A 27519-nucleotide genomic window follows, 5' to 3' on the forward strand; every position below is an offset into this window, starting at 1 on the left:
ACCTGGAAGGTGGAGGTTGCAGTGAGCCAAGATCAGCACCATTGCATTCCAGCCTAGGTGTCAGAATGAGACTCCAACTCAAAAAAGAAAAAAAAAAAAAAAGCCTTGGCACTGGCATGTGTGGAAATCACATGGTGAGAGGAAACGAGAGTGAGAAGAAGGGAGGGGCTGACCCTTTTTAACAACCAGTCATTACAGAAACTATAATAATAGAGAACTCATTCACTGCACCCGCCACCTGGGGTATTAATCCATTCACGAATGATCCACCCCCATGACCCAAACATCTCCCATCAGGCCCCACCTCCAATGTTGGGGTCAAATTTCAACATGAGATTTGGAGGGGATAAGTATCCAAATTATAGCACAGGACTATCTGTTGCAGTAGAAAGAATGACGATTTTTTTCAGAATCAGACAAATTTGGGTTCATGGCCCAGTTCCTTCACTAGTTGTGTGGCAAATTATTGGTCCTCTTTGTTCTCCAAAGAAAAAAGGAGGATAATGCTATTATACTCATAAATATTACTGTTTTTATTATCCTTCAATGAGATGCTATTAAGTGCTTACATTTTATATAGGCACTGTAAGGTTTATTGCCGAGTTTAAAATGAGGAAACTGAGGCCAGTATAAGAAAATGAAAACCCAATTTATTCAGCTCCTGGGTGAGGTTCTATGGTCCCAGGGAAAGGGGCCAGGGAAGTCACACCAACTTCCTGGGGTGTGGGGTTTTTATGGCTAGAAGGAACGAGCAACAGCTGGGTGCTCTGATTCACTCCAGGGGAGCGGGATTGAGACCGGGCAGGCCGCTATTGGTTGGCAGGTTGTTGGGTGGGTTTTCCGGTGGGAGAGCCGGCCAGGAGCCTTGCATCAGCTGGAGCCTTCCAGGGGAGCCATGTGGCAGAGCTAGGTGCCAAGTACAGAGCCTGGTGCCAGGTGCAGAGGTGGGTGTGTCCAACCTCCTGGCGAGGCAACTGGCCTTACAGACAGCATTCCTGTGATAAACATTAAAAATGTTAATTCTGATGATGATGATACAGGGTCTGGATATTTGTTGCTGTTATGCAAATATCTTTAACTCTCCTACTCATATCTCTGCATTGATCTGCTTGGCAGGGTTACCCTTTCCTATTGATAAGAAGCTTTTTCCATGTGATGAAGAGCAAGGGCACCAGTCATGCTGAATTCCTATCCTTCCAACCCTCAGACCTAATAAGCAAGAGAGAGATTCTCTCCCATCCCAATGAATAAACTTCCAGGAAGGACTCTGCTTGACTTGAGTCACATGCCCAGCCTATGCCAATCACTTTGGTCAGTGGGATGGAGTTCTGTCAGCCCGGTCTAAGATGCCTACTCATCCCTGTGGCCAGGGGTCAGGGTCTGTTACAGATGATATGTGGAATATTATGCTTTCTGGGAAAATAATGGAATAGCTGACACTCTATATCCAACTGTTATGTCATTTTTCATCATTTCATGGTTGTTTTTGTTTGTTTGTTGCTAAATTGTAAGCTCCCAGAAGCAGGAACCTGGCCCCTGTATCTTCATGTTCCTCAGCACCTAGTACGGTACCTCTATAAATGGAGGTTGGTTGGTTGAGACTTGCTGTTTTCTGAATGTGAGCCAAGCGGAGAGTAACAGATTTTGGAGATAATGCTCAAGAAGATAGAGTGGGGTTTCCTGGGAGTCTCATGGGCTCCAGTGTTAGGGTGTTGGGAGAGACTTTGTCTTTCTCATGAGGGACTTTGAGGTTCAGGTTGGGGGAACACTGAAAATGGGAAGAGAAATCCGTCAATTTGACTTCTGGAGCCAAAGCTGCCTTATTACCGAACGAGGAAGGTGATCCTGGTGATATCTTGCTTACCATCTTAAAATTCTGTGAATATGTTTATCTTTCTTTTTGACATTTTTTTGGCTCCTTTTGAACCTCTTTTTAACTGAGCAATGTGAAAGCCAGGTATCATTTTTTTAAAGGTTATTGTGTTTATCTGGCACAACTTAGAAATTTCATACTTTCCTCTTCAATTTAATATGAAGACTAAATTCAGAGGAAAAAAAAAGAACATTATACTGAAAATCATAGAACAGGCTCTCGATTCAGTTTTGCCCTAATGAGATGCAGGATGTTGACAAGATCTCTAAACTCTCTGAGCCTCAGCTTTCTTGTTTGTACACAACACAGCTGGTATAAATTTGGTAAAAGGCAAGCTCTAATTTTAATGTTCTTAGGTACTGGTATGGAGGAAACAGCCGTCTCCCCTCTTTTTTTTTTTTTCAATAATTGAACCATTCATGAGTTTTCTGGGCACTTGGCAGCCCATCTAGGGACTTCATTTCCCATCCTCGGTGTGGACAGCTGTGGCCGTGGGAGTAAGTGCAGGCAAGAGAGAAGTGAGAAGAAGGGATAAATGCAGCCTCTAGTTCATCCCCAACCTAAGCACAAGCTGCTTACCCTGCATCTCCTGTATTTCCTTTTCTTACCATGTGAGAATGGTGACAACCAGGGCATCCAACTTGGGCCCAGGTAACAGAAGTTGTAAGTTGAGAATTGATGAAGGCTAAATGGTCAGACTAGAGAGTCTTCTGTCCATTTCTGACCACCACTGGCCTTGAGACTGTTGGCCCAAGAGAAGAATAAATTTCCACCTTTTTTAACCCTCTGTATTTTGGATAATTTTTTAATCACAGCTTAGCCTGGACCTTACAAATCACAGATATCAAATTCATTTTTACTTAAGATTGAGTAATGATTAAGATTCATTATTTAATTAAGACCCTGCCAGTCACAGAATTAGGATTCATTTTTACTTAAGTGGCACTTCCATTTTCTTTACATGGTTTACACAGTGGTTAAGAACACAGGCTGTGGAGTCAAGACAGAACAGAATCCTAGTTTGATTGTTTTCCAGCCCCGTAACCTCACGCGTATTACCCAGCCTCACCACATCTTGTTTTGTCTAGCTGTAAAACTGGGGCCATAATGAGACTTACCTGACGGGATGCTTGGAAAGATCACATGAGAGAAGGTATAGAAAGATATTGCCTCCACCTTGTAAACCCTCAGAAGTATTAGTTTCTAATATAATCATTAACACTGTTAGCAAGATCATCACCACCATCATCACCTATTGATGCCTTTGTAACACAGGTTTGCTGAGCTTCCCAGGTTTAGGAAACCCACTATGAACAGTCACCCATCCTTAATTCACCACTCTGTGATTCTTTCTGTTGGGCACAGGATGAGTTTGGCACTGTGCATAGGTATATGTCCTAAAGACCTGCTGCCTTAGCATTTATTCCGATTGTAATGTCATTTGAAGAGTGACTGAGCATGGCACTCCTTGCACTTGTAGTCTTGCACATTCAACACCTCTCAGGAGCTGGAACACCTGAAATGAGATAGGAAGCAATGAGGAAAAAGGAAAGGTTGGATAGAGAATGGTTGCTTCTTCATATTTGTCATCCTTAGATTTGCTTTTTGACTATGAGAAAAATGTCATTGACAGGGCTCTAAGAAAGAAGCCTTGAAAATTATCATTAACATGAAAATCTTTCCCTTTTAATTGAATACAGTATTGGACGTAGAAAAGCTACATGTTAGTTCATATCATTTCTGGGTTTAAAAATATTCTGGGTTTTAAAAATATTTTTTGAAATTTCCTTTCCTTTGATAATTTTAATTGAATCAGTAATAATTCATTGTAGGAAATAAGGAAATGAAACAAATGAAAAATTTTTAAAAAATTAAAATCTACTGTAATCTCAGCACCCAGAGATTACGACTAACATGCTGAGAGACCGCCTCTGAGTCTGACATCAGCATTTCTCTCAGCTCTCCAGGGGCAGCACTTGCCCATGCTCAACACCTGGGAGCACTTTCCCCAGCACCCTTCCTTCCTACTGCCCTCATTTCCCATCCCCTCCACCCGTCGGGACACCTGCTTTCACTGCAGCACCTGCACTGACTGCGCAGAGAGAAGGAGCCTGCAAGTCCTGTGCTCTCCTAGATTTGTTCTCCTGTCTTGTTGATATTTTAACTCACAAAGGGCAAGACGTAAAGATCTCCTGGTCCAGCACTTTCAAAAATGTTTTCTGAGGAATGTTAATTTTCATTGTAATTTTTTAAAGAGACAAGTTCTCATCTGTCCCCTGGGCTGGAGTGCACTGGTAGATCATAGCGCACCGTAGGCTTGACCTCCAAGGCCCTAGCAATCCTCCTACCTCAGCCTCCTGAGTAGCTGGGACTACAGGTGTGCTTGTGGATATGCAGCACTAGCCTTGATCCTCTTCCATCAGCATCACCATCCTCATCTTCACCCCCATGGTCACCACCTTCGTCATCATTGTCATCGTCAAATTATGACCACCGTTCCTGGCTATCTTTTACATAAATTTTTGTAGAGACAGGGTCTCACTTTATTGCACAGGCTGGTCTCAAATTCCTAGATTTAAGTGATCCTCCCACCTCAGCCTCTGAAAGTGCCGGGATTACAGGTGTGAACTATGGAGCCTGAACTCATTGTAATTAAAAAAAAAAAGAACGCAATGGCCCACTGCTGGGGTAAATATAGTTAAGCAAATGTCTTTATAACAGAGTGAACCAAACACTCCCCAAGCTTATTTGACTCTTTGTCACTTTCATTCCCTTTAGGAACTGTCAGTTTAGTTTGACTATCTCATTTATTAGGTGATATGGTTTGGCTCTGTGTCCCCACCCAAATCTCATCTTGAATTGTAATCCCCATATGTCAAGGGAAGGACCTGGTAGAAAGTGATTGGATCATGGGGGTGGTTCTTATGATGAGGAGTTCTCACAAGATCTGATGATTTAAAAATGAAAGAGTTCTCACAAGATCTGATGATTTAAAAGTGCCAATTTTCCCTGAACTGTCTCTCTTCCCTGTCACCTTGTGAAGAAGGTGCCTGCTTCCCTGTCCCCTTCTGCCATGATTGTAAGTTTCCTGATGCCTCCCCACCATGTGGAACTGTGAGTCAATTAAACCTCTCTTGTTCATACATTACCCAGTCTCAGGTAGTATCTTTATAGCGGTTTGAGAACAGACTAATACATTAGGAAACTTCGTTTTCTCAGAGAGACTATAGGGCTTGCCTAAGGTCACACTGCTTGAGAGAGACAGAGCTGGGTCTTGGGACTCGGGTCTCTTGTCGGCTGGCCTGATGCCTCCTCCAGTACCCTGCAGAGCCTTCAGCCTGCGCCAGCTTTCTGCCTGGAGGTTTCACACGACCCTGTGTATGTGTACACGTGCTTCTCATGTCCAGTGTGAGAGTAGGGACCAAGTCCTAACCTTTTGTTCTGTCTCCTTCAGTTCTGAAGTTGGTGTTCAGTGAGTAATACTGAGTTTACTTAGAAGAGTCAGGAATGTTGGCTGCAGTGTGTATCTGCTCTTCCTGACACAGCATCTATGTGTGTCCAGGTATCAGATTTCTAATTTCCCTTGAGATACTGAGCAGGCAACCTGCCTCAGTCTTCATTCCATGTGATTGAGGCTGGTCAACCTCATTCTTATGGATCCCTGAAATTCTTCTGGATGACCTGAAATTGTATAGTGGTGGCGTGTGTGATTTTGAAACAAACTTGAAACAAACTTGGAACAAGGTTGCACCTTGTTTAAGAGTCTTGCTGCTCTGGATGTGATGAGATGCTACCCGGAGCTTCCATCCAGCAGACAGGGAACCACGGGGCACAAACAACAGAGGTCATGTGGTATAGGTATTCTACACTTTCAGAAATGCGCTATTGAATTCAACCTTGCATGAAGCTCTTCTGAGAATGAACATCACAACAACTGTAAGAACTTTTGGCTGTGTAAAGGGGAGGGCAAGCTTGCCCTCTGTACTGCCTAGACATTTCTGGAATCATTTCCTCCAGACCACCCTTTCTAGGACTCCTCTATCGGATGTCCCTTTTCTCCCTGGCCTGGCAGACTGTCATGGACTTTATAAAGACACTACTGATAGCATAAGTCAGAGACAAAAGATGGGCTGGCGGTGAACTTGACCCAGTGTGGCCCTTCATTTCTGATGTGCAGGTTAAACCAACAGCATCTGACCCATAACCCATAAACTGAGAATTCAGCAGAGTCGTTAGTAAAACTACCTGCTGCTATACTCAAGGCCACATGCAGTCAGAGCACAGAAATTCAGCCATTGCTGGGAAGACGACTGGCACAGGTGACCTGAGTATCATAAGTGGATGTTTGGTTTTTTTGATGGTGTTGTTTGGACAATAATGTATAACTCGAAGCATACTGTTTATTTGAGGATTTTACAGACGGTAAATAAATGAACTGGAAAATATGTAAAGAGATTTTTCTCTGGTGAAAATAATGGCAAAAGTAAAAATTCCTTTAGAACACGCATTCAACATATTTATATTTATCATGCTGCAGGGTTTACCTTGTAAAGTTGCTTGGTGAACTGGAAAGTGTATGTAAAAATAATGGTAGCATACATTGTCATACCACTCACATGGAAAAATGGATATGCATGTCTATTTAGATCTGCACACAAAAGCTGCTTTCAGCATTTAAATATATAAAATTGGCATCTAAACAGGTGAACTTGAGGAGCCGCTCTGTCTGTGTTTGAGTTTTCGCAATTCCATTTATAAGCATGGTTATAGGGTTTGATGCTCCTGCTTGAATTAATTCTCTCCCTAAGTATTTCCTATGAAAAGTGTTAAGATTTCTTTGTATTGTTTTTGCTCATAAAAATACCATTCACACATACATTTATCTATTAACAAGGCTGGCCAACTAAGGGTGCTTTCCAAAAATCTCTAAGCAAGTCATGGGCCTATAGATGGAGGGGCTCTCATTAACAACCTTCCTGGGAGCCCACCCTCATCTTTCAGCTCAGTCTCAGCCTAAATTGGTTTGGGGAACAGTTGGTTTTCAATTACTCAGAAGCTGATGTCTCACAGTTCAATGCCATGAGCAGCTAGGCGCCTAGCAACGGCTCTCTGATGGGCAATGATGAGATTTTAATTAGCGTTTTGGATCTATCTAGAAATCCATTTCAAGTCCATTTGCTTGAAGGAGCCCAGCCTTGTTGGGGACCTGTTTGAGCCTGTTTCCTTAAAGGAAAGGACAAGCAACCACACAACCTCTCCTCTCCCCAGGCCTCTCAGCACCTGAATCCAGGGCTTCCTTCTGGCAGTTTAGTTAGTCCTCTTTTCCGTGCCCAGAACACTCTCCACTCTGCATGCAGGGATGTGAGTCAAGAGCAGTGACTGTGGCCTTTTGCTGTCCCGGGATCCCAGGAACCTCTGCTTCCCAGTAAAAGTGGGATAGCCATTCCCTCAGTCACACAAGCTGTAGAATCCTCTGAACTCTTCCCTCTCCCACTCCCCATACACAGTGAGTCACTAGCCCTGCCACTCTTCTCGTGGACAACTCTCTAGCCCAAACTCCCTCCCCTGGCCCCTTCCTTAGTTAAGGCTGCATCACATGTAGACTGCTCTCTGCAATGATTCCAGAGAGGCAGTTATGAGATGTAGTGTTATTCCCCCTAGCTCCCAAGAGGCTGAATCTTGTGAGAAACTTCCTGCATGGAACACATACCACAGGTCTCCAAAGTATGCACCCATCTGCCTTTCAGATCTTAGGCCCATTGCAAGGGAATGTTAAAAATCCAGATCTCGGGATCACCCCCGGACTCTCCACATCAGGCTATCTGGGACAGGGCCTGGAGTCTGCATGATCACCATGTGCTAGTAAACAGGACACAGTTGGCACTCCCTAACATGAATGCTGAACTCCTGAGCATCTGACCCCTGCCCACCTGTTCAGCATCATGTCATGGTGCTCTCCTCTTCCCTGCTGATGCCCTTCACCCCAGCTCTGGCCTGGAGGATGCCCCTTGCATGTCCTCACAGTCCACTCTATGTCATGTCTTTGTGCTACTTCCTGCTCATGCTACTTCCTTTGCCAATGGTTTCTTCCCCTTCCTGTCCACCTGTCTGACAATTGCTCACCCTTCCAAACCCAACTCGGGTAACCTCTGCACTTGGATGCCCTTTCTGCTGGGTGAAGAGACTTTTTATTCATTCGACAAATATTTAGAGTCCTTCCCATGAGCCAGCCACTCTTTGGGGGTCTGGTAGTGAACTCTGCAGACAAACTTTTTCATCTGCATATAATTCATATTCTAGAGATAAAGATAAGCAAATGGAATTACTGGTTCATATGAAATTCTATGGGTTTTTTGGGAGAGGTTGTTTGTTTTTTCTGAGACAGGGTCTCGCTTTGTCACCAGGCCAGAGTGTTGTGGCACGATCTTGGCTCACTGTAACCTCCAACTCCCTGGTTCAAGCGATTCTCCTGCCTCAGCCTCCCAAACAGCTGGGACCACAGGCAGGTGTCACCATGCCCATTTAATCTTTGCATTTTTTGTACAGACAAGGTTTCACCGTGTTAACCAGGATGATCTCGATCTCCTGACCTCGTGATCCGCCTGCCTTGGCCTCCTAAAGTGCTAGGGTGAGCTACAACGTCCGGCCCTCTGTTTAATTTTTTGAGGAACCACCATGCTGTGTTCTGCAGTGGCTATACCATGTTACATTCCCACCAGCAGTGTACAGGGGCTCCAGTTTTTCCACATCCTCACCAACATTTCTCTTTTGGCGATGATAGCCATTCTAATGAGCCTGAAGTGGTTTTGAGGTTCATTTCCCTAATGGTTAAATATGTTGAGCATCCATTCATGTGCTTATCAGTTGATTCTAAAATTTTTGACCTTAGCAATTGAAAGAAAGGAGTTGCCATGAAATGAGATGAGAAATATTGTGGGAAGAGCGGGTATTAGAGGAAAAATCCAGAATCAAATTTGAGCGGCATGCTCAATACCCAAGTAGAGATATCGGTAAGCAACAGAATCATGAGTCTGACGTTCAGGTGGCAGATCTGTCTTGGTCATATAAATCTGGGAGTCATTAGCAAATAGAGAATGCATTAAATCATGGAATTGAATGAGATCCCAAGAGAATTTTTGCAAAAGAATAGAAACAGTCTGAGGCTAAAGCTCTGGGACACTCCTATTTGAAGGACAGGAGTTGAGGAGGATGTAACTAGCCAAGGAGATGAGGAGTGGTCAGTGGTCAATAGGAGTATGTCCTTTTGTGGAAGCCAAGTGAAGACAATGTTTCAAGAAGAGGGATTCATTCACTCTAATGAGGCTGAAAGGTTGAGCAGATGAAGACTGAGAATTGGCTATTGTTTTTCCTGATTCTGATGAGCTGTTTGGGTGGATTAGTTAGTGTAAAAGCCTGATTGGAGAGAATTCAAGAGGAATGGAGGAGTTGAGAAATTAGTAACTATGGTTATAAATAGAGTATTTGAGGAGTTTGCTAAAAGGGGTGTAGAAAATGGAGAATGTGGGATTAAAATAAAGATTTTTGTTCATGATAAAAAATACAGCACATTTATGTGTTGATGGGAGAGATCCACTGATGATAATGAAGGAGAAAGTGTGGAGAGATGACTGGGGCAATGTGATCCTTTCCTCCCTGCGCCTCTCTCTGCGCCTCTGCAGACTTCTAGCAAAGTGCTTGAAATACCCCTAGATGGTAGTCCCTTTTTTCCTGTGGTTTTGCTTTCTGAGGTTTTACTTACCCAAGGTGAACCAAGGAAGGCCTGAAAATATTAAATGGAAAATTCCAGAAATAAATAATTCATAAGTTTTAGATTGTTTGTTGTTCTGAGTAGCATGATGAAATCTTGTGCCATTCTCCTCTGTCCCTACTGGGATGTGAATCATCCGCTTGTCCAGAGTATCAGTGCTGTAGACCCTACCTGCCTATCAGTCACTAGTAGGTGTCACAGTTATCAGATCAACTGTCCCAGTGCTTGTTTTCAAGTAAGTAACCCTTATTTTTACCTCATAATGGCCCCAAGGCTCAAGAGGAGTGATGCTAGCACATTGTTATAATTGTTCTATTTTATTACAAGTGATTTTTGTTAACCTCTTCTTGTGCCTAATTTATAAATTAAACCTTATCGTCGGTATGTATGTATGTATAGGAAAAAGCATAGTGTCTATAGGGGTTGTTCTATACAAGCTTTCAGACATCCAGTGGGCATCTTGGAATGTATCCCTCTCAGAGAAGGGATGACTACTGTATATACTAATTAGCTTTTTTTTCTATCTCACTTTGTGTATCAGGCAGATTTTCCTGCAATAATGTGTAACAAACAACTCTAAATCTCAGTGGCTACAGCAGTGATTTATTTCCTGCTCAACTTCACTGCTGTTCAGCTGCTTTCAGCTGGGCTTGGCTGAGCCAGTTGCATTCCAGACTCTGGGGTGGGGTCCAGCCCTGTATCTCTCATTCTGGGTCCCGTGGCTACCCAGCTTTTCTTATAGCAAGTGATAGAAGCACAAGAAGGCAAGCCAAAGCACATAAACACATCAAAAGCCTCCGTTTGCAACAAGTCCACTCACATTTCCATGGCCAAAGCAAGTCACACAGCCAAGTTCAACATCAACAGGGAAGACAAATGCCATCCACAGACTATGGCAAAGAAGCAGAAAGAAAGGGAGAGGATTCTTATATGGACAAATAATGTAATCTGCCCACTCTACTCGCCTGTAAGCCCCTCCACAGATGGTCTTATTTGTTCTGTTTTTCCAGTGCCTAGCATCATGCCAGGCATGTAGGAAATGTTGCAAAAACATTGAGTAAAAGCATATTATCAGCTTTTTTTTTCTGACAAGGCATGGTTCTACTCTTTTAACTTTGAACCCAGAAGGATTTGGATTTGATTCCCAGCACTCTCACTTTTACCTCAATGACCTCTGACAGTAATACCAAGAATAGTAAAAATCATAACCAGTGGCATTTCTTAAATGCTTAAGGAGGGTCAAGTGCTTTAAGAGCACTGTGAAGAGTTTTTGGTTCATAATGTCATTTCATCTACAGACAAAACTCTCCCCATGTCATGGATAAGGTAACTGAGACTCAGGTTCAGTAACTTACTGAAGGTCACACAGCTAGAAAAAGGTGGAGTTCTATTATATTACCCCTATGTATGAACTTAACCCCATCTGTAAAATAAGGCTACGCATAAAAGCATTCACTCTGTAGAATTGTTATTAGGTTGGTGCAAAAGTAATCACAGCTTTTGCCATTAAAAGTAACTGAAAACTACTATTACTTTTGCACCAACCTAAACAGGTTAATGAAAAAAAACATGTAAATTATCTGGCCCAGTGAATGTAATACTCTGGGCCCTCAACAGATATTATGTCCTTTTTTTCTGTTTTCATTTCCATTCTGATTCCTGCTGCCAAACTTGATGAAAACTTTCTTTAAGATCCGCTGCTTAAAGGCCATTAATTGGAGCCTTGTTAAGCCTACAACACTCTACCTCTACAGCCCCAACAGGCCTTCTGCTGAAAGCTTCTCTGAAGTCAAACCATGAGCAGTGGATTTCTAAAACTCTTAGGAAGTTTTGACTTGCTCAGAATTGCTCTTGGCTGCTGAATTATTTATGTTCCTTGATGGATTCTGAAGTCAGCCTCCCCCGTAGGAGGTGGGTTTATAAATGAGGCCTGGAGCAGTCTGATGTTCCAATCTCGAAGGTGGCGAGTGAAAGCAAGGAAGCAGATGGCAGAAGAGTTGCCAAGCGACCTGTGAGGCATGAAGTGCAGGAGAAGAACGGGCTGCTCAAAAGCTGCTCAACGATTTCAGACGTTCAGAACAAGTTGGAAGAGATTGTGTCTCCAAAACATGGGACCTTTTCTTTTGAGGAGATAGGATGAGAGAGGAGAGAAGAAACAAGCATTTAATAAGTACTTACTATGTGTCAGACACCTAAGATACATAATCCTATTGATCCTCACAAAAACCAGGCCTGAGTTGTCTCCATTTTACAGGCAAGAAAACTGAAGCTCAAAGAGGTGAAATAACTTGAGCACATTTTAAAAGATAAGCTCTGGGCAGTGTATGGTAGCTCATGCCTGTAATCCCAGCACTTTGGAAGGCCGAAGTGGGTGGATCACCTGAGGTCAGGGGTTTGAGACTAGCATGGCCAACATGTGAAACCCCATCTCTACTAAAAATACAAAAAATTAGCCAGGCGTGGTGGCATGCACCTGTAGTCCCAGCTACTCAAGAGACTGAGGTAGAAGAATCACTTGGACCCGGGAGGCAGAGGTTGCAGTGAGCCGAGATAGCACCACGGCACTCCAGCCTGGAAGACAGAGGGGGACAAAATAAAGGGTAAGCTCTGGTATTGAGAAGGTCAAGAATGCAAGGCTGAGCAGGGGATTTGAATATGTCAACAAGAATGTAATTGAAATGACTGACTGTGAGAGACAGGCTGAAAAAGGACAGATGTTAAGATGAAAAGAGACTGCTGAACTAGGAGAGGGCTGGGTGCAGTGACTCACACCTGTAACCCTAGCACTCTTAGGGGCTGAGGCAGTCACATAACTTGAGCCCAGGAGTCTAAGACCAACCTGGGAAACATAATGAGACCCTGTCTCTAAAAAATAAGATGAAATAATCATCCAGGCATGGTGGCATGCACCTATAATCCCAGGTAGTTGGGAGGCTGAGGTGGGAGGATCACTTGAGCCCAGGAGATAAAGGCTGCAGTAAGCCATAACAGCACCACTGTACTCCAGCCTGGGACACAAAGAGAGACCCTGTCTCTCAACAAACAAACAGACAAACACCTAGGAGAGGACAAAGGCTCAAGCTCAGAGAACAAGTATAGAATGAGGGGAAGGGAATGGAGAAGGGGAAAAAAAGAGGGACCATGATAAGAGTCAGTGCATGTCCCAGGGAGCAGTCCCAGGAGTGCCCTTGCAAGGTCAATCATAAACACTTGCACAGGAAGTCATGCTGGATGCTTGCAGTCTTTCTCAGTGATCTCTGAACTAGTTTTATGACACAAGATGGCAGGCATGTTGTCCTCCTTCCTCTTTCATCTCTTCCTGAGGCTCCTGTATTAATTATGAAGATGAGTTTTTTTAAGGCCAGGTATTGGAATTTTATTAGTTGCATTTCTAAGGAAAAAGCACAGTTCAGGCTTACTGGCAGAAATGGAAAAAAGAGTAAAGAAAATTTTACTTGATAACAATGAAATGAGAAACAGGTCGATAATCTCCCACAGAAACGACTTAATGGCTCTCAGGAGGAGCCAGAGAAACAAATTATAGCTTATACAGTGGCACATGAAGCAGCCAAAAATAATAAGAAATCTCTTTTTTTAAATGGACAAGTAACAATTGTATACATTTATGGTTTCTAGCATGATGTTTTGATGTATGCCTATGTGATGAAATGGCTAAATCAGGCTATTTAACATATGGATTACCTCACATGCTTATCACTTTTTTTGTGGTGAGAACACTTAAAATCTACTCTCTTAGCAATTTTCAAATATATAATATATTATTAACTGCAGTCACTGTGCTATACAATAAATCTCTCGAAATTATTCCTTTAACTGAAATTTTGTGTCTTTTGACCAACACTAATTTCTTTTTTTTTTTTTTTTTTTGGAGGGGGTCTTTTGAGACAGTCTCTTTCTGTCACCCAGGCTGGAGTGCAGTGGCACGGTCTTGGCTCACTGCAACCTCCACCACCTGGGTTCAAGTGATTCTCCTGCCTCAGCCTCCCAAGTAGCTGGGGTTACAGGTGTGCACCACAACGCACAGCTAATTTTTGTATTTTTAATGGAGATGGGTTTCACTATGTTGGCCAGGCTGGTATTGAACTCCTGACCTCAAGCAATCCACCCACCTTGGCCTCCCAAAGTGCTGGGATTACAGGTGTAAGCCACTGCACCCAGCCCCAACATTAATTTATGTACAGAAATAGCATGGTCTCCAAAATCTGTTATGAAGTTTAAAAAATCAAAGTGCAGATGAATGTATATGTGTATAAAAGATGGTGAAAATATGTAATATGAAGTATGTGACATAACATAGCATTCTTGTTTATGTACAGACTATCCCTGAAACGATATATGAGTATCCTTCTGTGCAGGGAGGAGAGGGGAAGGGGAGGGAAGGGGAGGAGCCATTTACCAGACTTTAGCCTAACAGAACAGTTTGGGCAGATCCTTGGTGTCCCCAAGGGATACCACATTTTGTTGGATTTGGGGACTTTGGTTGCCAGACACTGTGACTAAATGTGAACATGCCAAGGTGCCCACCATTTGGGTACCCGCTCTGCTACCTTCAGCCTGAAGCTGATTATGTGTTAATTTTGGGTGGGCACTTAGGAAGAGTTTTCACATGATACGGCAGATTCACATGAGTGTGCATGCTGGAAATAGCTGAAACCCCCTGAGGCCCCAATTCAGGGGACTCTGGTTCCTACTCCAACAGGTATAACATTGGGGTTATTTTTTTTAATTTAATTGAGTGTTTTGTGGCATCAGGATATACAATATCTTCAATGAAATTCTCTGTTCTGCAGGTGTAGGTGAACATAGGAACCCCATACCCCAAGGTCTATTTCATCCTTTTTTTTTTTGAGACAGAGTCTTGCCCTGTTGCCCAGGGTGGAGTACGATGGTGCAATCTTGGCTCACGGCAAACTCTGCCTCCCTGGTTCAAACAGTTCTCCTGCCTCAGCCTCCCATGTAGCTGGGATTATAGGCGCCCACCACCATGCCTAGCTAACTTTTGTATTTTTAGTAGAGATGGGATTTCACCAGGTTGGTTGGCCAGGCTGGTCTCAAACTCCTGATCTTATGATCCACCTGCCTTGGCTTCCCAAAGTGCTGGTATTACAGGCATGACTCATCACACCTGACCTTCATCCTCAGTAAAATCACCAATAACAAATTTCACAGGACAATTTTTTAAAGCTTATCTTTTCTTTACCACAAGAAACCCTCATTAATGTTACAGTTTGCCCTGGGGCACAAGCTTGACTCTATTAAAGAGAAAAATCAGTCTTTTCCTGTCATTTTGGGGTTTAAGTGTACAGAAGAGCTAACATAGTGGGCCTCAACTGGCATCTAGGATTTCCAGAGGGTCCCTCACTGAAACCAATAAGAGTTGCTCACTTTGCCTAAACTATGAAGCAATGAGGTTTACACTGAACACCTGCTTTCCTTCTGAATGTCCAAAGTTTTGGTACATACCTGATGAAGGTTGCCTACCTGACTCTCTTCCAACAAAAACCTCGTATGCTAAGTCTTTAATGAGCTTCCTTGGTAGACAGTATTTCATATATATTGTCACAGCTCCTTGCTGGGTGAATTAAGTATATCCTGTGTGACCACTGAAAGAGGACCCTTGGAGGCTTACCCATAGATTTCCTCCAGATTTCACCCCATGCACCTTTCCTTTTAGCTGATTTTGCTTCGTACCTTTCACTGTCATAAATCATAGCCACGAGCATGGCTCTCTACTGAGTCCTGTGAGTCCTCTAATGAATGGTTAAACCAGGGGCTAGTCTTGGGGACCCCCAACAGGTACTAATAGATGCTGTTACAGATAAATGCCAAGATGTCAGAGGCTCAACATGGTAGTTATTGATGTAAAGATTGATAACAGTGTTCCTGAGAGAGTAGGTGGCCTTCTCCCTGGTCCTTCAGGGCCCGGATGCCTTCCATCTTGAACTCTGCCTTCCTCTAAGACCTCTGACTCCTCTGCATTAAGGATGCAGATGGGAAAAGAAACTGTGGGAAGGACATGAGCCCTTCTTAATGTTCCCATGTTGCCCTCAGGATGACACACATCACTCCATCTACCCAAATTCCATTGGCAAACATCAGTCATAGGACCTCACCTAAAGGCAAGGGGTTAGGAAATGGAGCCTCTGCTCAGTGGCTGCTCTGCAGCAGCTCTTCACTGCAGAAGGAAAGCGTGAATCCTTGATGACCTACAGCAGCTCCATAGCAAATACTTACTATGAACTCATTGTGTACTCAACTTTATGCCAAGTGCTATTGAGCAGCCCAAAGAAGTGATATTGTTCTTGTCCATGTGCAGCTTGACATGGAAAAGGGAATTGGTGACCCCAAGGATGAGGAGGCAAGGCCTACTTTTTCTGGAAAGTCTTCTTTCCTCCCAGACCTCTTCCTCTGTGTTTCCACAGTAACTGGTGATAAATCCTCTTGCAGCACTCATTGCAATGCATTGAAACCTTCCATTTTCTTGTCTGACTCTCCAACTGAATTATATTTTTAAGGTTGCAAATTCAGCTGTCTTATTGACCAGTATGTAACCCCAGTGCCCAGCACAGAGCCTGCCACATCTGAGATGTGCAGTGAATCTGCGAATGAATAAATGACTGAATGCAACAGTGAGATGCAATGTGGTACCATGCATGGAATGTGTGCTTCAATATTACTCAAACCTTCTTATGACTGGGACTTCACAAAAGTTACTGAACTTCTCTGAACCTCAGTTGCTCAGAAAAATATCAAATTGCAGGGTTGCCATGAGGATTCTCTGAGATTATGAATGTATATATAGCATCTGTCCCTGTGCTAGGCACATAGTAAATTTGATAAAAATGATATTTGTTTTTAACCTAAATTATAGCCAATGGGAAACCAATTTCAGCTTCTAGGTATATTCTTTTTTTTAAATTGTACTTTAAGTTCTGTGGTACATGTGCAGATCTTGCAGGATCGTTGCATAGATACACACATGCCATGGTGGTTTGCTGTCTCCATCCCCCTATCAGCTACATCAGGCTTGTCTCCCAATATTATCCCTCCCCAATCTCCCCACCTCCCACTGTCCCTCCTCTAACCCCCCACCCCCAACAGACCCCAGTGTGTGACATTCCCCTCCCTGTGCCCTTGTGTTCTCATTGTTCAACACCCGCCTGTGAGTGAGAAATTGCAGTGTTTGGTTTTCTGTTCTTGTGGCAGTTTGCTGAGAATTATGGTTTCCAGATTCATCCATGAACTTATCCTTTTTTATGGCTGAATAGTATTCTCTGGTGTCTATGTACCAGATTTTCTTTGTTCAGTCTCTCATTGATGGGCATTTGGGTTGGTTCCAGGTCTTTGCCATTGTAAACAGTGCTGCAATGAACATAATGTGTGCATGTGTCTTTATAACAGAACAATTTATAATCCTATGGTTATATACACAGTAATGGGATTGCTGGGTCAAATGGAATTTCTATTTCTAGATCCTCGAGGAATTGCCATACTGTCTTTCACAATGGTTGAACTAATTTACACTCCCACCAACAGTGTAAAAGTGTTCCTATTTCTCCACATCCTCTCCAGCATCTGTTGTCTTCAGATTTTTTAATGATTGCCATATCAGACAGAGACAATGAAAAATAAGATCTTAGGCTGTGTCCTGGATATACGTTCACTCTTTCTTCAAGATCTGTAGTCTTTAGGTAAACCATTGTTAAATCTATTATACATGTCACCTCTAATGGTGCTATCTGGCCTTCAATGATGATTTTGTAATTAACGCACACATGCACAGACACACAGGCACACAGTGATACCAAACACTTCCTCTCATACACTATTCCTGATTGGTTTATTTTCTATTTCTTAACTATCTGAGCCTCTAGTTTTTTACTTTTTTTAAAAGCCACAGAAAGCCCTTTTTTTTTTTTTTCTAAACTCTATGCTAGGGAAGCCAGAGTGTGAAAGCTCTTCCCTGGTTGATGGGAGGTAACCACCAGCTCAGCCTCCCCTTAGCTCCCTGATGTTGCCCTGACCTCCATCAGAGAACTCAAGACTACAAGGAGCGCAGTTTGAAAACCATGGGTGAAACAGTAGTAGGAACTTGGCAATGAAGTTAGAGTCTAGTTCAGTAGACAGCTTCATGGATAAGGAAAACCAGCAAGCCCCAAAGCCTAAAAGTAAATCCTTGTGAAAGGGTGTGGTGGGGAGTCTTCAGGAAAATTTTTCTGATCGTAAATGCCCCAGGGCACCAATGTCATGTTTGGCATCTGATTCCACAGCGTCTATACCAGCCCAGCGTCTATACCAGTCCAGCATTTATACTAGCCCAGCGTCTATACCAGCCCAGCATCTCTTGCATTGTTCTCTGTGAGGACATCTCATGCGGGGCTCACCCTGCCCTGGATTTCTCAGTCTTTGACCCCCTTATCTCCAGCAATCTTTTTCTCTACTTGGCCTCAGTCACACAATCACTTTGACACTTTACCTTGTCATCATCAAAAAACTGCCTCTGCTCCATCTTTCCTGTTTGCTGGCCCTTGAAAATACCTTGTCTTCTCTTTCTGTCACACTCACCAAATAAAACTCCAACTTCGGATAAACCATCCATCCTTCCTGTCCTTCTTTGAACTCATTCAGATGAACCTGGCCGAGGAAAATATCACAGCAAAGCAGAGAGAACTGTAACTCAACATGACCTCTGGTGCCACACTGTAATGTAGACCACTGGCTTCCCCCTTCCTAAAACTGAGTTCACAACTTCTCACCTCTCTGCTTTCTTCCTGTCCTCCAATTCAGCTCACTCTTAGTGACCTTGGCTCATTCCACCGAGAATGCAGAAGCCACTTTCTCATGTCTACAAGGCAAGTGCTCCCTCGTTCACCTGTTCCAAGTTCCACACACCTGTTTCCACCTCTTCATTCCATCCTACCCCCATGAGGTTGTGCTCTCATAGCTCTTAAAACCAATCTCTGTGGTACCCTTCTCAGGGATTTTGGCCCTTCATTATCGTTATTCCTGGGGCTTCAACCTCTGTTTGTTTTTGAAACAGTGTCTCACTCTATCACCCAGGCTAGAGTGCAGTGGCAGGATCACAGCTCACTGTAGCCTCAATTCCCACAGCCCAAGCGATCCTCCCACCTCAGCCTCCCAAGTAGCTGGGACCCCAGGCATGTACCACTATGCCCAGCTTTTTTTTTTTTTTTTTTTTTTTTGGTAGAGGCAGGATCTCCCTATCCTGCGGAGGCTGGTCTCAAAATCCTAGGCTCAAGTAATCCTCCTGCCTCAACCTCCCAAAGAGCTGGGATTATAGACATGAGCCACTGTGCCTGGCTTCAACTTCTAGATTCTCCATGGAGTCATTCCTATCATCCTACAGATGTGTTCTGGAATCTCTCATCAAGCAAACAGCAACGAAACTCTCCAGACTCCACCTCCCTCATCTGGAGCTCAGGCTGGCTCCTCCAAGTGCCAAACATTTATCTCTGTGTGCCTTGGTGCCATCTCCGCTAGGATGTGCAGAGGTACATCAAACTTAGTATGTCCAAATTAGACCTCGATTTTCTTCTCCATACCTGTTCTACCTACAGTTTTTTCCATTTTAGGAAACACCAACCCGTGGGTCAGGCAAACATCCTAGGAGTCATTCTTGATTCCTGGGCTTCTCACTGTTCTCCTGTCTTCTTTCATTCAGTTCTTCACATTGCAAAGAAAGCATTCTTTTTTTTTCTTTTGCGTTAAAAGTGGAAGAACAGAACTCCTTGTCTATCTCCTGATCCTACAAGAAAAGCATTTAGTCTTTCACCATTGAGGATGGTGTTGACCGGGGACTTTTCCTAGATGTACCTTACAAGGCTGAGAAGAGTCCCTTCTGTGCCTTGTTTATTGTGTTTTTATCATGCAATGATGTTGAATTTTTTTGTGTGTCTGTTAAGACAGTCCTGTCATTTTTGTCCTTTACTCTGTTGATGTGGGGTATTACATTAGCTGATTTTCACATTATACTGGCCTTCTTATATATTGCTCTGTCCAGTTTTTTGTTGTTTTTTGTTTTTTTTGAGATGGAGTTTCACTCATTTTTGCCCAGGCCAAACTACAATGGTGTGATCTCGACTCACTGCAATCTCTGCCTCCCAGGTTCAAGAGATTCTCCTGCCTCAGCTTCCCTAGTAGCTGGGATTAGAGGTGCATGCCACCACCCTCAGCTAATTTTTGTATTTTTAGTAGGGACCGGGTTTCACCATGTTGGCTAGGCTGGTCTCAAACTTCTGACCGCAGGTGATCCGCCTGCCACAGCCACTCAAAGTGCTGGGATTACAGGCGTGAGCCACTGCGCCCAGCCTCTGTCCAGTTTTCTAAGTGTTTTGTTCAGGGGTTTGCATTCCAAAGTGTTCCTTCTGAACAAATGAGATGACATCACTTCTCTGCTTTAAAGCTCTTCCGTGGATTCCCACCAAACTCCAGAACTGCCCTCTCTGGGGCCTGTGTGCAATGTCACCCCTTTGCTCTGCTCCCAGTCCAAATCCTTCCCTTTCGCACTTCCCTGCTCTCTCACTGGGTTCTCCCGGAAACAGTTTCTAACAAATCCCCTCCATGCAAATCCTCTTCTCAGGCACCACTTGTGTAGATCAACCAACCGCTATGCAGGAGAAGCATCTCTGGTCCCCTCAGCGCTCCCACACCCCCAGCCTCCTCGCCCTAACCGGGCTCTGATGATTTTCCTACAGGTGATTTATGCCCTGAACACCCGCCAGGATGAGGCTGAGGCCAGCATGGAGGCACTCCGGGACGCGCACCAGGAGGAGCTCCAGAATGCCGTGGCAGAGACCAAGGCCAGGCTCCTGCAGGAACAGGGCTGTGTGGAGGAGGAGGCCCTTCTCCAGCGCATCCAGGCCCTGGAGAGTGCCCTGGAGCTGCAGAAGAGGCTGACGCAGGAGGCGCTGGCCGAGTCGGCCTCGTGCAGGCTGGAGACCAAGGAGAGAGAGCTGAGAGTGGAGGCAGAGCACGCCGAGCGGGTCCTCACGCTCTCCAGGGAAATGCTGGAGCTCAAGGCTGACTATGAGAGGAGGCTCCAGCACCTGACGAGCCACGAGGCTTCCCTGCGGGGCCAGCTGCCCCAGGAGAGCCCTGACACCAAGTCAGAGCCAGGCCAGGGCCCGGAGATGCAGGAGGTCCTGCTAGAGGTGCAGCGGCTGCGAGTGGAGAACCAGCAGCTGAGCAAGGACTACGCCCGCAAGGCCGAGGAGCTGCAGGCCACCTACGAGCGGGAAAACGAGGCCATCCGGCAGGCCATGCAGCAGTCGGTGAGCCAGGCCCTGTGGCAATGGCAGGAGAAGGAGTCAGACCTCCGCAAGAACTTCCAGGTCCAGGAGTCTGCCCTGCAGGCTCAGGTCCGGAAGCTGGAAGGAGACCTGGAGCACAGAGGCCGCAAGATCAGTGACCTGAAGAAGTACGCCCAGAAGCTGAAGGAGAGGATTCAGGTAAAGCAGCATCTCTTCATACAACCTCACAGGGATAATCAGCAGGGCTGCCGATTGTGAACCTGCTATAGGTCAGGCACTGTGCCAAGCACTTGCCTTCTATGGAGGTGAGCCCTATTACCTCCATTGAATTCAACTACATTCATTCCACAAATATTTATTTATTTATTTATTTATTTGCTTGCTTGCTTGATTTTTATTTTTGAGATGGAGCCTCACTCTGTCACCCAGGCAGGAGTGCAGTGGCATGATCTTAGCTCATTGCAACCTCCACCTCCCAGGTTCAAGCAGTTCTTCTGCCTCAGCATCCCTAATAGCTGGGAATGCAAGCACCCACCACCACACCCAGCTAATTTTTGTATTTTCAGTAGAGACAGGGTCTTGCCATGTTGGCCAGGCTAGTCTCGAACTCCTGACCTCAGGTGATCTGCCTGCCTCAGCCTCCCAAAGTGCTGGGATTACAGACTTGAGCCACTGTGCCCAGCCCAAAGATATTTATTGAACACTGACTATCTGTCACGCCCAGGGCAGGGACACGTGGTGAGTTATACTTGGTCCCTAATTTTGGAGAACTTGGAGACTTACAGTCTGAAGATGAGAAGCTAAGACTGAAATTGAGAGGCTTAAGGATGGTCTACCTTGGCACATGGCTAATAAGTGTTTGAACTCAGATCAGCCTGATTCTAAAGCCCCTGTTAGTTTCATAGCAACCTGCCTGTCCTAAAATCCCCAGGACTTTGGGTTTATAGAGAGCAGGATCATTGACGATTCAGTTATGTGAGCCCCACAAAAGCACAGAGCCCCATCTCTAAAAGTAGCAGCAGTTAGTCTTTCTTTCTTTTCTTTCTTTCTTTCTTTCTTTCTTTCTTTCTTTCTTTCTTTCTTTCTTTCTTTCTTTCTTTCTTTCTCTCTCTCTTTCTTTCTTTCTTCTTTCTTTTTTTGAGACCGAGTGTCACTCTGTTGTCAGGCTGGAGTGCAGTGGTTCAATCTCAGCTCACTGCAACCTCCGCCTCCCTGGTTCAAGTGATTCCCCTGCCTCAGCCTCCCTAGTAGCTGGGACTGTAGGCATGTACCACCATGCCCAACCCAGCTAATTTTTTTTTTTTTTTATTTAATGGAGACAGGGTTTTACCATGTTGGCCAGGATGGTCTTGATCTTCTGACCTCATGATCCACCTGCCTCGTCCTCCCAAAGTGCTGGGATTACAAGCATGAGCCACCGCACCTGGCCAGCAGTTAACATTTCTAATACTCCCTGAGCATTTTTTTTTACCAGACACTTTATCACATTTAATCGTTACTACAGAAAGGTGAGAGGATGAGGAAGGACTTGATGAGTCCGGAACCACTGAATTCCACAGACTCAGGGCTTCTGCTGTGAACATACCCACCTTTCAGGTCTGATGGCTGTTCTGTGTACACAGGATGTCTCTATACAGAGCTGTAACCAGAGCAATGGGACCCTTCCTGTCTGTTTAGGACCTGGATGTGCAGCTCAAGGAGGCTCGACAGGAGAATTCAGAGTTGAAAAGCACTGCAAAAAAACTTGGGGAAAAGCTGGCTGTTGCCAAAGACAGAATGATGCTGCAGGAGTGTCGTGGGACACAGAAGACAGGTGAGATGCCCTGAGATGATTTCCTTGAAAGACCCAAGGTTAGCTGCCAGGTGGGCCTGGTGCTACTGGCAGCCTTGATCCTGCTAAGGGAGCAGAGAGGAGGGCCAGGGCTTCTTGATCTGATCTGCCTGGTGCCTGAGACCAATCCCTGCTGGGTACTGGTGAGCTGACACCTACAGCTGCCTTTCCTGGAGCTAGCTCGGGTTGGACATCTAAAAGTACCCCTTGCCCCCAAATGTTTCCCCACCAGAGTCACCACAGTGCCTGAAATTCTTAGCACTGACTCATCCCACCCCCACCACTTAACACAATACTTTATGTTTCTCACTTCATTTAACACAATTATGCTGTTGGGTCTTTCCAATAATTTTGTGTGATAAGTATAGTCAATCTGGTTGGGCTGACTGACGGTGGCTCATGCCTATAATCCCAGCACTTTAGGAGGCTTAGGAGGGAGGGCCACTTCAGCCCAGGACTTTGAGACCAGCCTGGGCAACATAATGAGATCCCACCTCTATGAAAAAATAAAAATTAAAAAATTAAGTACAGGCCCGGCATGGTGGGTCACGCCTATAATCGCAGCACTTTGGGAGGCCAAGGCAGGTGAATCGCCTGAGGTCAGGACTTTGAGACCAGCCTGGCACACATGGTGAAACCCCATCTCTACTGAAAATACAAAAAAATTAGCCGAGAATGGTGGCATGTGCTTGTAATCCCAGCTACTTAGGAGGCTGAGGTAGGAGACTCGCTTGAGTCCTGGAGGCAGAGGTTGCAGGGAGCTGAGACTGCATCATTGTACCCTCTAGCCTGGGCAACAACAACAAAACTCCATCTCAAAAAATAATAATAATAATACAAAGTATTGTCTCAAAATTTTGGGCTCAAGTGATCCTCCCACCTTGGCCTCCCAAAGTGCTGGGATTACAGGCATTAGCCACCACACCCAGCCCAAAAAGTATTGCCAATCTTTTATGTTACAGATGAAGAAATGAGACCAAAAAAGGATAAGTGCCTGGCTCAAGGTCAGCCGATTGGTTGGGATACAATCTTGCTCGTATCCAAAAATACACGATTCTAAGTGCCTTCCCCTAGGTCCTCTCAACAGAAAGTTCTTGAAACTGGGAAATATAACAAAGGCATAAAACATGGGAACTACCTTCAGGGAGCTCATGGGACTGTACATTACAGCCCACAGCATGCTTTGGTATCAAAGTCAGCAGATGAATAACATGTGTAAGAAAGAAGTCACCATGGGCCAGAAAGCTGCAGAGAAAGAGGTCCTGGTTCTGGAGAAACCGGAAAAGTGTTGTGGGTTTAGAGCAGAACTCTCAAACGTAGGACATGAGAACTTCAGTGAGTATGGGAGGAAAACTTAGTAATTCTGCTTATATTAAATATTTGTTATTGTTTCATCCTTTAAATTCCTATTAAAAGAACATGTATTTAGAACATGCTCAATTTTTTTTAACTGATGGAAACTGCAGTCAAAGAGATTTGGAGATTATTTAGGAAGGGAGAGCAGGGCAGCTATTTCAGTTCATGAGGTTTCTTGAGATGAGAATTGCTACCTTAACCATGCTTCAGGGCCAGCAGACCACAGGGCAGGATTTACACAGGGGATGCTGGACAAAGTGTTTGAAAAGCAGAACTGTGACCTGACAGCAGAAAACCTTGAACAAGAGGCCATGGCCAAGAGCATTCCAAATAATGTTGAAATGTCTACTTGCAGATGACATGAAGACTGAGCTAGTTTCCGAGAATGAAGTCCTGGGGGAAGAGAATGACTTGGAAACCCACAATCTTCATCCTCAGCAGGATCAAAGCTATCTCAAGGAGTGTCCTTGCATGAAAGGAAGCACAGACACACAGGTAGTGTCTGACCCAGCCCTGGGGGTAGAGAAGGCACAGGGAGCTTTGCCATCTATCATAAGCATCAGGTAGAGGCCAGTCCAAACATAGTGGATCCACTTGGAGTCAGCAGATCCCACAGTCTCAGGAGTAGAATTCCAGCCAACTTACTGCCTACTCCATGCCATTAGAAACCAGGAGACTGAGAATGCAGCAGAATCCTCCCAACGCTGTATCATCGGCTTCTGGGAAACTGGAAACTGGCTTAGGATCTCATTGCATGTTCCCAGTCAAAACAAGCAAAGCATTATTTAAAAGCTACTATAGTATGGACTGAAATATCCCATCTCATGATAACACATACACCCTTCCAAAAATCCCTTTTCCAATGGGAGAGACTCTTACTAACATCAAATATATAGTCTTGTAAAATTGATTGCCCCTTGTGCTACACGCTGTAAAAACAGTATGTAAATGTTGTAAACGTTGTGTGAAAGAGAAATGGTGATTCCCTGCTCCTCACCCCTCCCCAGCAGTTTTACGAGGTCCTTTTTCTTTTTATAGACCAAGAAAGAGGCAAGTGTTGAGACAGAATATATGAAGCAACAATATGAAGAAGACCTCCGTAAAATCAAACATCAGACAGAAGAGGAGAAGAAACATCTCAAAGACCAGCTGGTGAAGCGGCTGGAAGACTTGGTAAAGAATCACACCATGGAAATCAAATCAGTTCGCTCATCCGTGGAGGCTGAAAGAAAGAAACTGCAGAAGGTGAGGTCTACAAACAGACTGTGCTGGTTCCTTTTTCTTTCTCCCACCTCCTTCTTTTCCTTTTTTCTTCCTTCTTTTTCAAACATTCACTGAGCTCCTGCTATGAACAAATGTAAGCTTGTTCTCTGAATATACACAGATGAAAGACACAGACCCTGTCCAAAGGGAGTTCAAGGTCTTTTAGATGAGACGGGGGACAGCCCTAAGGGCCTGCAGTCATTGACATGGGGTGGAATTGTGTCATGAGTGGTGAACTTAGGAAAATTCAACTCTACTTACTCTGCAAAAACACACAGAGAATACCATGAACCAAAAACTCAGGCCTGGAGGACTTCCTGGATCTAACGCCCCGCCCGACCACCACACTTCCAGTGATATAACCTGGGCCCCCACAGAGGGAAATTCCACATGCCTCCGGATCCTAATTTGTAAAATGGAGGATGATAATAATAGCACCTCACAGAGTAGCTGCAAGTTTTCAATGAGGGAACCACGTGGAGACACAAGGCATATCCTAGTGCCTAGGACAGGTGGGCAGCAGGTCGATGCAGGTAATTAATCAGCAGCATGCCAAAGGAGGGAAAATTCTGTCTCTATGTGCTGTTCTGCTCTCCCTCCAAACAGGGTGGCTTTCTGCTGGCAAGGCATGCAAAACCTCATCTCTTGTGTTTGCTGAAATAAGTAAACAACATATGTGAAGTTTTCAGAAAAGAATAAAGTGTGAAGCAATATCATTGTGAATGCAAGTGGAATGCTTTGTTTAATTATTACAAGGAGGCCTCTTTATAACCTGAGATTCTGTACTACCAGCTTTGAGTGTTCACTGAATGACAATCCTGTGTCACTGGGGCATGCACTGTTGTGTGGGGGTTAGGAGTAGTAAATACTCAAGAAATGAACTCATGAAAGAGCAAAACTAGTCTTGGATCAAAGTCCTGACTCTAACACAAGCTGTTTGACTGGAGCCAGGTCATGTAACCTCTCTGAAGCCTAATTTCTGTTTTTGAAATGGAGTCTTGCTCTGTCATCAGGCTGGAGTGCAGTGGCATGATCTCGTCTCACTGCAACCTCCACCTCCTGGGTGCAAGTGATTCTCCTGCCTCAGCCTCCAGAGTAGCTGGGACTACAGGCAAGTGCCACCACACCCAGCTAATTTTTCTATTTTTAGTACAGACAGGGTTTTCACCATGTTGGCCAGGTTGGTCTCGCTCTCTTGACCTTGTTATCCACCTGCCTTGGCCTCCCAAAGTGCTGGGATTATAGGCGTGAGCCACCGCGCCCTGCCTGAAGCCTGGTTTTTAAAATAGGGCTAAATACTTCAAGGGCTTGTTATAATACCATAATAAATATGGTATTATAGTATATATAAACCCTTCTCTTAGTAAAAAGCATGTAATGAAAGTTCATGATATGGTAGATACTAATTTCTTTTGTTTGTTTCTTTTGAGACGGGGGTCTCTGTTGCATAGGCTGGAGTACATTGGTGCGATCATGGCTCACTGCAGCCTCAACTTCCTGGGCTCAAGCAATCCTCCCACCTCAGTCTCCCAAGTAACTGGGACTACAGGTGCACGCTACCATGCCTGGCTAATTTGTAAATTTTTCTGTAGAGATGGGGATCTCACTGTGTTGCCCAGCTGGTCTTGAACTCCTGGATTCAAGGGATCCTCCCACCTTACCATCCCAAAGTGCGGGGATTATAGGTGTGTGCCATCGTTTCCAGCCCTCATTGTTAATTTCCATGTGCGTTGGGTAACCTAATGTGTGATAATATTATTTCATGCCCACTATACTCTGTAAAGTACCTTATACTTTAGAACACATTTAATCTTTCCAACAATATTACAAAATGTTTAGATCCCATTTAGAGTTGAGGAAACTGAAGTTCAAAAGTGTTGTATATCAAGTCACACAGCTAAGTGGTGGAGCTGCAATTCAAAGCTGATGTCCTGACTCCAGAGCCCATGGCTTCCCCACCTTCGAACAGGGCAGGCAGCTGTATGGAAAGCATTTTTTTCTCCCCATGAGCTGCAACTGGTTGCACAAATCTAATCCTCAGACAAGCAAATGGACACTCTTTCCATCCCTGGCCACAAGCGACAGGAGGGATAACAGAGCTATAGGTTGACCTGGTAACCTGTCAGCCACACCTGAC

The 27519-nt window shown here is 44.5% G+C and overlaps 1 protein-coding gene across 12 annotated transcripts in view; it reads left to right on the top strand.

The window, feature by feature from the left end:
• Positions 1-27519, top strand: part of FAM184B (family with sequence similarity 184 member B) — a 171705-nt gene that overhangs the window by 70998 nt on the left and 73188 nt on the right. For all 12 annotated transcript variants that reach the window (XM_078367454.1, XM_078367457.1, XM_054253460.2 and 9 more), the window contains 4 exons: positions 20378-21130; positions 22610-22745; positions 24475-24614; positions 25158-25364. In XM_078367454.1, the coding sequence (XP_078223580.1) occupies positions 20423-21130; positions 22610-22745; positions 24475-24614; positions 25158-25364 (1191 nt within the window). In that variant the 5' untranslated portion in view covers positions 20378-20422. The remainder of the gene's footprint in view (positions 1-20377; positions 21131-22609; positions 22746-24474; positions 24615-25157; positions 25365-27519) is intronic.

Source organism: Callithrix jacchus, chromosome 3 (assembly GCF_049354715.1).
Source record: "Callithrix jacchus isolate 240 chromosome 3, calJac240_pri, whole genome shotgun sequence".
In the NCBI taxonomy this organism is placed as follows: Eukaryota; Metazoa; Chordata; class Mammalia; order Primates; family Cebidae; genus Callithrix; species Callithrix jacchus.